This window comes from Salvelinus namaycush, chromosome 42, assembly GCF_016432855.1.
Source record: "Salvelinus namaycush isolate Seneca chromosome 42, SaNama_1.0, whole genome shotgun sequence".
Classification (NCBI taxonomy): Eukaryota; Metazoa; Chordata; class Actinopteri; order Salmoniformes; family Salmonidae; genus Salvelinus; species Salvelinus namaycush.
Window position 1 is genome coordinate 19,537,196 of NC_052348.1, and position 8,814 is coordinate 19,546,009.

The 8,814-nt window shown below is 44.6% G+C and overlaps 1 protein-coding gene across 1 annotated transcript; it reads left to right on the forward strand.

The window, feature by feature from the left end:
* Positions 1–2,907: 2,907 nt before the first annotated feature.
* On the forward strand, positions 2,908–4,272 carry LOC120034769 (G-protein coupled receptor 151-like). Its single transcript, XM_038981372.1, has one exon. The coding sequence runs from the start codon at positions 2,908–2,910 to the stop codon at positions 4,270–4,272; it is 1,365 nt and encodes a 454-aa protein (XP_038837300.1).
* Positions 4,273–8,814: the final 4,542 nt, after the last annotated feature.

Consider the following 8,814-nt stretch of genomic DNA (forward strand, 5'->3'; position numbering starts at 1 on the left):
GGAGGTTTAGACAGGTTTAGACAGGATGCCACTGGACATGGACATGACTGTTACACTACTAACTGAACCTTCATTATAGCACTGAGGGGGTCTGTCTCACAGTATCCTCACTTGCATAACACTGACCGTAAACCAATGTCTTAGATAGTATGCTGTGGATATTGGGACAAATACAGTCTAACAGTATGGATGTTTCAGCCTGTCTTTGGCATGAGACTGTCTTTAATAATGTGAATGATGTGATTAGACCTCTTTGAGGCCAGATCGATGTTTTTATTTTATTTAATTATGTTGTTTTTTCTGTGAGTTTATTTTTCTTGTCAATGATTCTGTTTTTGAAGCTGTGGTGCCTTATTTTTTCTTATGCAGGGTTGATGTGGGGTGGGGGAGGGTGGGGAGGATGGGGAGGATGAGGAGGATGGGGAGGATGAGGAGGATGGGGAGGATGAGGAGGATGAGAAGGGTTGGGAGGATGAGGAGGGTTGGGAGGATGGGGAGGATGAGGAGGATGAGGAGGATGAGGAGGATGAGGAGGATGGAGAGGATGAGGAGAATGAGGAGGGTTGGGAGGATGAGGAGGGTTGGGAGGATGAGGAGGATGAGGAGGGTTGGGAGGATGGGGAGGATGAGGAGGATGGAGAGGATGAGGAGGGTGGGGAGGATGAGGATGAGGAGGATGGGAGGGTTGGGAGGATGGGGAGGATGTTGAGGGGGATATGATGAGGAGGATGAGGAGGATGGAGAGGATGGGGAGGATGAGGAGGATGAGGAGGATGAGGAGGATGGAGAGGATGAGGAGAATGAGGAGGGTTGGGAGGATGAGGAGGGTGGGGAGGATGAGGAGGATGAGGAGGGTTGGGAGGATGAGGAGGGTGGGGAGGATGAGGAGAATGAGGAGGGTTGGGAGGATGAGGAGGGTGGGGAGGATGAGGAGGATGAGGAGGATGGGAGGATGGTGAAAACAATAGAAGTGTGAATGTTTTTTACCCAAAAATATTAACATAGGGGGAAAAGCTAAGTTCCCAGTTAGAAGTACTTGAATTCATCGTGTTTACTTTATAACTTTATTTTAGCAACCGACTGCACATTTATAATTTATGGGATGTTTATGCATGTCCCTGTTTTGACCACTCCGCAGTAGTCTTACCATGCAGTGTATTAATATGACCAGCTAAAAGACAAGACACAAAAAATAATCATCGCAGCACCCCCACCACCAAACTACTTCCCGCAGCTATGGTCATATTATAACACAGTAAAAGACAGCCGCTTCTGTGTCTCATAACCAGGGCCTAGAGTTTTCCCTAATCAGGCCACACCATGAGAAACACCTCTGGGCCCTACTCCGGATATATCCATAAATATACAGACATGGCTGTGTCTGCCTCTTCTGTAACCAGGGGTAGGATGAAGTTGCCCCTAAATGCTGATCTTAGGTCAGTTGTGTGTTTTTCCCTCTAAGGGAAGGTTAGAATTGGGGAAGGGGAAGCTGATCCTAGATCTGTGCCAACAGACTACTTCTAGCTGCAGTGTCCAACCAGAGAGGATGGTATCATGTCTTCAAGCCGAACACCCAGTGATGAGGGCTCAATGATATCAGGGACTTTTAGCTATCTGTTCATCCCAAATGGCACCCTATTCCCTTTATAGTGCACTACTTTTGACCAAGGCCCATAGGACTATGGTCAAACGCAGTGCACATTACAGGAAATGGGGTGCCATTTGTGAGGAACTCTACGATTCCTTTACAAAGTAATGTCTTCTAAACATATTCAGTTTTGAAACAAACAGTTTGTATGGCTCAGAATGTAATGAAATGCAAGTCATTTACCATGCAGTCCTCACGCTTACTGGAATTCTTTTGAATAAAAAAGTTTGTGCAAGTTTAAGCATTTTCTGTCTTTTTTTGTGTTCACTGTTCATAGACCTGTTCAGTATAGAAGTAGTGGTCGTGGTGTTTGAAAGATGAAGAGCGCCCTCATCTGGACAAAAGACAAGCCAAGATTTTATGCAACGCATAACAATGTCTGGTCTTCCTCGTGTGACGTTCTCCTATTTTATAATGTAAATAATAATCATTATGATAAACATACATTTAGATTAAGTTATATTTTTGTTGTTGCAAAGAAAGCACATTAAACTAATTTAGGGGACACAAATCTTTATTTTCAGGCTATTCCCAAAAGAGAAATGATGATTCGGAGTTTAAGGCATTTTGAAGAAATAATAACGTGTTCACACATTTTGACGAAATATTATATAAACTATAGTCTTAGACATAGTAAAGGCCTATACATGGATATTACCTGTTGGGTATATTATTCACACTGGCCCTTGGTCTTCTAGTCCGAGGCAAAACAGAGATGATTAATTCATAGCGTCAAACTCGCCTGCTGTCTCTCCAAATTAGAAAGTCGTGTTTAATTTGATGCACTGGGGACTAAGTCCCTACGTCGTGCAGCGCAGCGCCTGTTGACTACAGTTGGAAAAGGTACAGCGTTCTAATTGGCCCGGCGAGTTTCGCGCAGTTTAGTCAACTGGGGATGGCAACTGTCAATCAAACTGCAGCCTTTATAACTGCGGATAAACCCATGAGGAGACAAACAGACAGGACAGGAGTGTCTGGAAGCAAATCGATTTTTGATAAGCAGATTAGGCTACAGTCAGGAGTTGAGTTTTAGATCGAGATTCATCCATTCACTTGTTCGTTGTCTAATCTTATAAAATCTTTTTCTCGCAATTTCTCTTTTTTTCAAGTAGTCAGTCTTTTTTTATGAGTCAATTTTTCCAGCAGTTTTCATTTACATCAGTGTAGCCTTCTTGTATTAAGTCGGCTTTCAATATACTGTTCTCTACACAAAAAGACAATTCTAAGCGCTTCTCTCTCCACCGCCTGTTTCTTCTGAGATGGATAAACTGCCAGGGGTGAACGTATCCACTGCTAATAGCTCGACTGTGGACCGACTTGGTCCTTCGTTCATAGAGCGTGGTTCCTACGAGCACCTGGATCCAGGCGAGCTGCATGTCCTTGTGCCTGTCATTCTGGGGGTGATCTGTGTTCTGGGGCTGGCCGGTACTCTCACATCTATGGGTATCCTGATCTCCAACGCCCACCGTGGGAAACTCTCCCTCATCAACGCTCTCATCCTCAACCTGATGTTTGCCGACGGCCTTGTCCTGGCGTTCGCCCTCCCGTTCCGTGCCGCCGCCTTCTCCAAACCCACCTGGACGCTTGGCTGGGCGGTGTGCAAGACCTGTGATTGGTTCCTGCAGAGCTGCATGGTTGCAAAGAGTTTTACAGTAGCGGTGATGGCTAAGGCTTGTTACCGTTACGTCTCTAACCCGACTAAACAGGTCAGCATCAGTCTACGCTCCATCCTATTGGTGATGTGGTTCCTCTGGCTGTCTGCCTGCTCCGCTCCCATCCCTACCTGGCTGTTCTCCTCACTGCAGAGAGAGACCCGAGGGCTGGTGTGTGTGCAGGTGGTTCCCCCCGAGGCGCAGGACTTCATGTCGGTCTACGTCAAGGCGTACCCCCTCGGTGTGTTCTGCGCCCCTTTGAGTTTTGCCCTGCTGTATTTCTGGTGGGCGTATGGGCGCTGCCAGCGGCGCTGTAGTAAGACCCAGAACCTCCGAACGCAGATCAGATCCAGGAAGCTCACGCTGATGTTGTTCAGTCTGACGGTAGCCATGGCGATGCTGTGGCTGCCGCAGTGGGTGGTCTGGGTGTGGGAGCGGCACGCCGCGGAGCGAGAGGCACAGGGACCGAGAGAGGAAGAACCCTTTGTCGTCTTCACTCCCCCTCTCCTCTTCTCCATCTCCGCCCTGCTCCTCACCTTCTCTCTCTCCCTGGTGAACCCCGTCATCGTCCTCTCTCTGTCGGAGGAGTTCACCGAGGGGTACAGGGGTCTGTGGAGGCGCCTTACTCTTCGTAAACACACCCCGTCCAACCCAAACCCCAAACCCGGGCCTCACGCTCCCACCGCCCCCCAGTCCCCTTGCCCACGACCGGAGACCTCAGGCCAGCTGCAGGGAGGAGACGGAAGCCTAGGCCCCATCCCTAGCCAGGAGACTAGAGTTGATCCCCAGCCCCAGGCGGAGCAGGGAGGGGTGGAGGAGGTGGATGCGGAGGGAGAGAGCCCCCGGGATGGGATCGTGCTGCTGGATGTGGAGCAGTTCTGGCATGAGAGAGAGACAGGCTCGATGACAGAGGAGAATGATCCCATACCCTGGGAGCACCAGGAGGGAGCACCAGCCGAGGGGAGGAAGTGAAGAGAGGAAGTGAGGGAAGGAAGCAAGGAGAGGATACACACACTGACAAACAGGACGGGTTCTAAAAGGCAACTCAGTATTCAGCTACATCTGTCCTTGTTCACCCCTGAGCTTTGTGTATCTGTCTATCTTGTGTGGTTTTTGTGATCAAATTGTGTTACCCACCACCACCAGTGATTTTTAAGTAAAAGGTTGTTTGAGAGTTGTTGGACACTGCCTAAACGATGCCTGACGATGCCACTGCCTAAACGATGCCTGATACACTATTTAGCATCGAGACCAGCCAGTAAGCCTCCCCTCTCTCTTCCTCTCAGCTAGCTCCACAGCGTTCAAACAACCTTCAAACAACACACACAGTGACTATATCAGCAGCTGTAACGGACTGACATTTCATTATACCTCACTGGACTGAAGATCGGTCAACACAGGAGACAACCCAGGAGTCAACCCAGGAGTCAACCCAGGAGTCAACACAGGAGTCAACCCAGGAGTCAACCCAGGAGTCAACACAGGAGTCAACACAGGAGACAATGGTTGGTATTCATTCAACTGTGTTTATGATATTGCTTGATGGGATACATTGGTTATTGTTGTCATAGTGACTATTGTAAAAAATAATACTTTGTTATATTTCACTGTAGATGTGTTTATATATATATATATATAAATACAGTACCAGTTAAAAATGTGGACACACCTACTCATTCAAGGGTTTTTCTTTATTTTTACTATTTTCTACATTGTACAATAATAGTGAAGACATCAAAATTACGAAATAACATATATGGAATCATGTAGTAACACAAAAAGTGTTAAACAAATCAAAACAGATTTTAGATTCTTCAAAGTAGCCACCCTTTGCCTTGATGACAGCTTTGCACACTCTTTGCATTCTCTCAACCAGATTCATGGCGAATGCTTTTCCGACAGTCTTGAAAGAGTTCACACAAATGCTGACCACTTGTTGGCTGCTTTACCTTCACTATTCGGTCCAACTCCTCCCAAACCATCTCATTTGGGTTGAGGTCGGGCGATTGTGGAGGCCAGGTCAAATACACAACCTGGAGGTGTATTTTGGGTAATTGTCCTGTTGAAAAACGAATGATAGTCCCACTAAACGCATATCGCTGCAGAATGCTGTGGTAGCCTGCTGGTTAAGTGTGCCTTGAATCCTAAATAAATCACAGACAAATCAAATAAATCTTAATTATCGGCTATGAAAAGCCAACTGACATTTATTCCTGATTATTATTTGACCATGCTTGTCATTTATGAACATTTTGAACATCTTGGCCATGTTCTGTTATAATCTCCACCCAGCACAGCCAGAAGAGGACTGGCCACCCCTCATAGCCTGGTTCCTCTCTAGGTTTCTTCCTAGGTTTTGGCCTTTCTAGGGAGTTTTTCCTAGCCACCGTGCTTCTACACCTGCATTGCTTGCTGTTTGGGGTTTTAGGCTGGGTTTCTGTACAGCACTTCGAGATATTAGCTGATGTACGAAGGGCTATATAAAATAAACTTGATTGATTGATTGAACAGTGTCACCAGCAAAGCATCCCCATACTGTCACACCTCCTCCTTCATAGTTCACGATGGGAACCACACATGCTGAGATCATCCATTCACCTACTCTGTGTCTCACAAAGACACGGCGGTTGGAACCAAAAATCGCAAATTTGGACTCATCAGACCAAAGGACAAATTTCCCCCAGTCAAATGTCCATTGCTCGTGTTTCTTGGCCCAAGCAAGTCTCTTCTTCTTATTGGTGTCCTTTAGTAGTGGTTTCTTTGCAGCAATTCGACCACGAAGGCCTGATTCACACAGTCTCTCAACAGTTGATGTTGAGATGTGTCTGTTACTTGAACTCTGTGAAACATTTATTTGGGCTGAGATCTGAGGTGCAGTTAACTCTAATGAACTTATCCTCTGCAGCAGAGGTAACTCTGGGTCTTCCTTTCCTGTGGCGGTCCTCATGAGAGCTAGTTTCATCATAGTGCTTGATGGTTTTTGCGACTGCACTTGAAGAAACTTTCAAAGTTCTTGAAATGTTCCAGATTTACTGATCTTCATGTCTTAAAGTAATGATGTACTGTCGTTTCTCTTTGTTTATTTGAGCTCTTCTTGCCATAATATGGACTTGGTCTTTTACCAAATAGGGCTATCTTCTGTATACCACCCCTACCATGTCACAACACAACTGATTGGCTCAAACGCATTAAGAAGGAAAGAAATTCCACAAATTAACTTATAACAAGGCACACCTGTTAATTGAAATGCATTCCAGCCGACTACCTCATGAAGCTGGTTGAGAGAATGCCAAGAGTGTGCAAAGCTTTCATCAAGGCAAAGGGTGGCTATTTGAAGAATCTCAAATCTAAGATATATTTGGATTTGTTTAACACCTTTTTGAATACTACATGATTCCATATGTGTTATTTCATAGATTTGATGTCTTCACTATAATTCTACAATGTAGAAAATAGTAAAAATAAAGAAAAACCCTGGAATGAGTAGGTGTATCCAAACTTTTGACTGGTACTGTATATATATATATAAAAATCCTCATCAATCTACACACAATACCCCATAATGACAAAGCGAAAAAACACGTTTTTTGACATTTTTGCAAATGTTTGATTGGTTACATCTTGATTACCAAAAAATGTCTGCAGCATTGAAGGTCTTCAGGTGTACTCCAGCATCATGCTGTGGAGATGTTTTTCAGTGGCAAGTACTGGGAGACTAGTCAGGATCGAGGGAAAGATGAATGCAGCAAATTACAGAGATTACATTTACATTTAAGTCATTTAGCAGACGCTCTTATCCAGAGCGACTTACAAGTTGGAAAGTTCATACATATTCATCCTGGTCCCCCCGTGGAAATTGAACCCTGGTCCCCCCGTGGGAATTGAACCCACAACCCTGGCGTTGCAAGCGCCATGCTCTACCAACTGAGCCACACGGGACCACGTGAGATCCTTGATGAACCTCAAGACCTGAGCCTGGGGCGAAGGTTCACCTTCCAACAGGACAACGACCCTAAGCACACAGCCAAGACAATGCAGGAGTGGCTTCAGGACAAGTCTCTGAATATCCTTGAATGGCCCAGCCAGAGCCCGGACATGAACCTGATCAAAGATCTCTTGAGAGACCTGAAAATAGCTGTGCAGTGACGCTCCCCATTCAACCTGACAGAGCTTGAGAGGATCTGCAGAGAAGAATGGGAGAAACTCCCCAAATACAAGTGTGCCAAGCTTGTAGCGTCATACCCAAGAAGACTCAAGGCTGTAATCACTGCCAAAGGTGCTTCAACAAAGTACTGAGTAAAGGGTCTGAATACTTATGTAAATGTGATATTTCAGTTTTTTTTATACATTTGCAAACATTTCTAAAAACCTGTTTTTGCTTTGTCATTATGAAGTATTGTGTGTAGATAGTGTGTAGGAAAGTATTGTGTGTAGGAAAAAACTATTTAATCAATTTTAGAATAAGGCTGTAACGTAACAAAATGTGGAAAAAGTCTAGGGGTCTGAATACTTTCCGAATGCACTGTATATATATATATATATATATATATATATATATATAGGAGGTATTCTACTTATCCTTGAAGTAATGACCAACAGTAATGTCCTTTGTAAATACCACAAAGAGTTACAAAATAAACTCTACATAAGCCTGAAATGATTTGATGCAGCAACAACAAAGAAAAAGAAATAGACTTTAGGAACCAGTAAGTGCATTTACATACGCTATTGAACAGCATTTGATGTTACTGTTACAGGTATCAGTGTTTTATTCTCCCATTTGAAGTGGTTTTGTAATGATATGTGCTTGTAAAAAAGGTTGTTTACATTAAAGTGATATATAATATTGATCCTGTGCTTCATTTATGTAACATTTACATGTTTTGTCCTATTAAATTAGTTGGACCAAGGATGTAAGAGTGTGACCATCAAAAACACCATGACATCAGTGCAGGCAGTACTCTTCAGAATGACTTTAACAATAACCACTGGTCAGTGGATGTTGCTGCTAGGATATGGAGGTATGGACATGGGAAAATGGAGTGGATGGGAGGGTCAGCAACCCTGGGACAGAACACAGCTGGCTACAGAACTAATGACCACACACACACACACACACACACACACACACACACACACACACACACACACACACACAGACACACACACACACACACACACACACACACACACACACACACACACACACACACACACACACACACACACACACACTCCGGATGGACCCCTGTCTGTTGGCATTTAGGGGCCAGCCATTATAACCTGTGTTAAGCAGGTTATTTGGCCAGTTGAGGACAAGTTCTCATTTACAACTGCGACCTGGCCAAGATAAAGCAACGCAGTGCGACAAAAACAACAACACAGAGTTACACATAAACAAACGTACAGTCAATAACACAATATAAAAAATCTATGTACAGTGTGTGCAAATGTGGAAGAGTAGGGAGGAAAGGAAATAAATAGGCCATGGTGGCGAAATAATTACAATTTAGC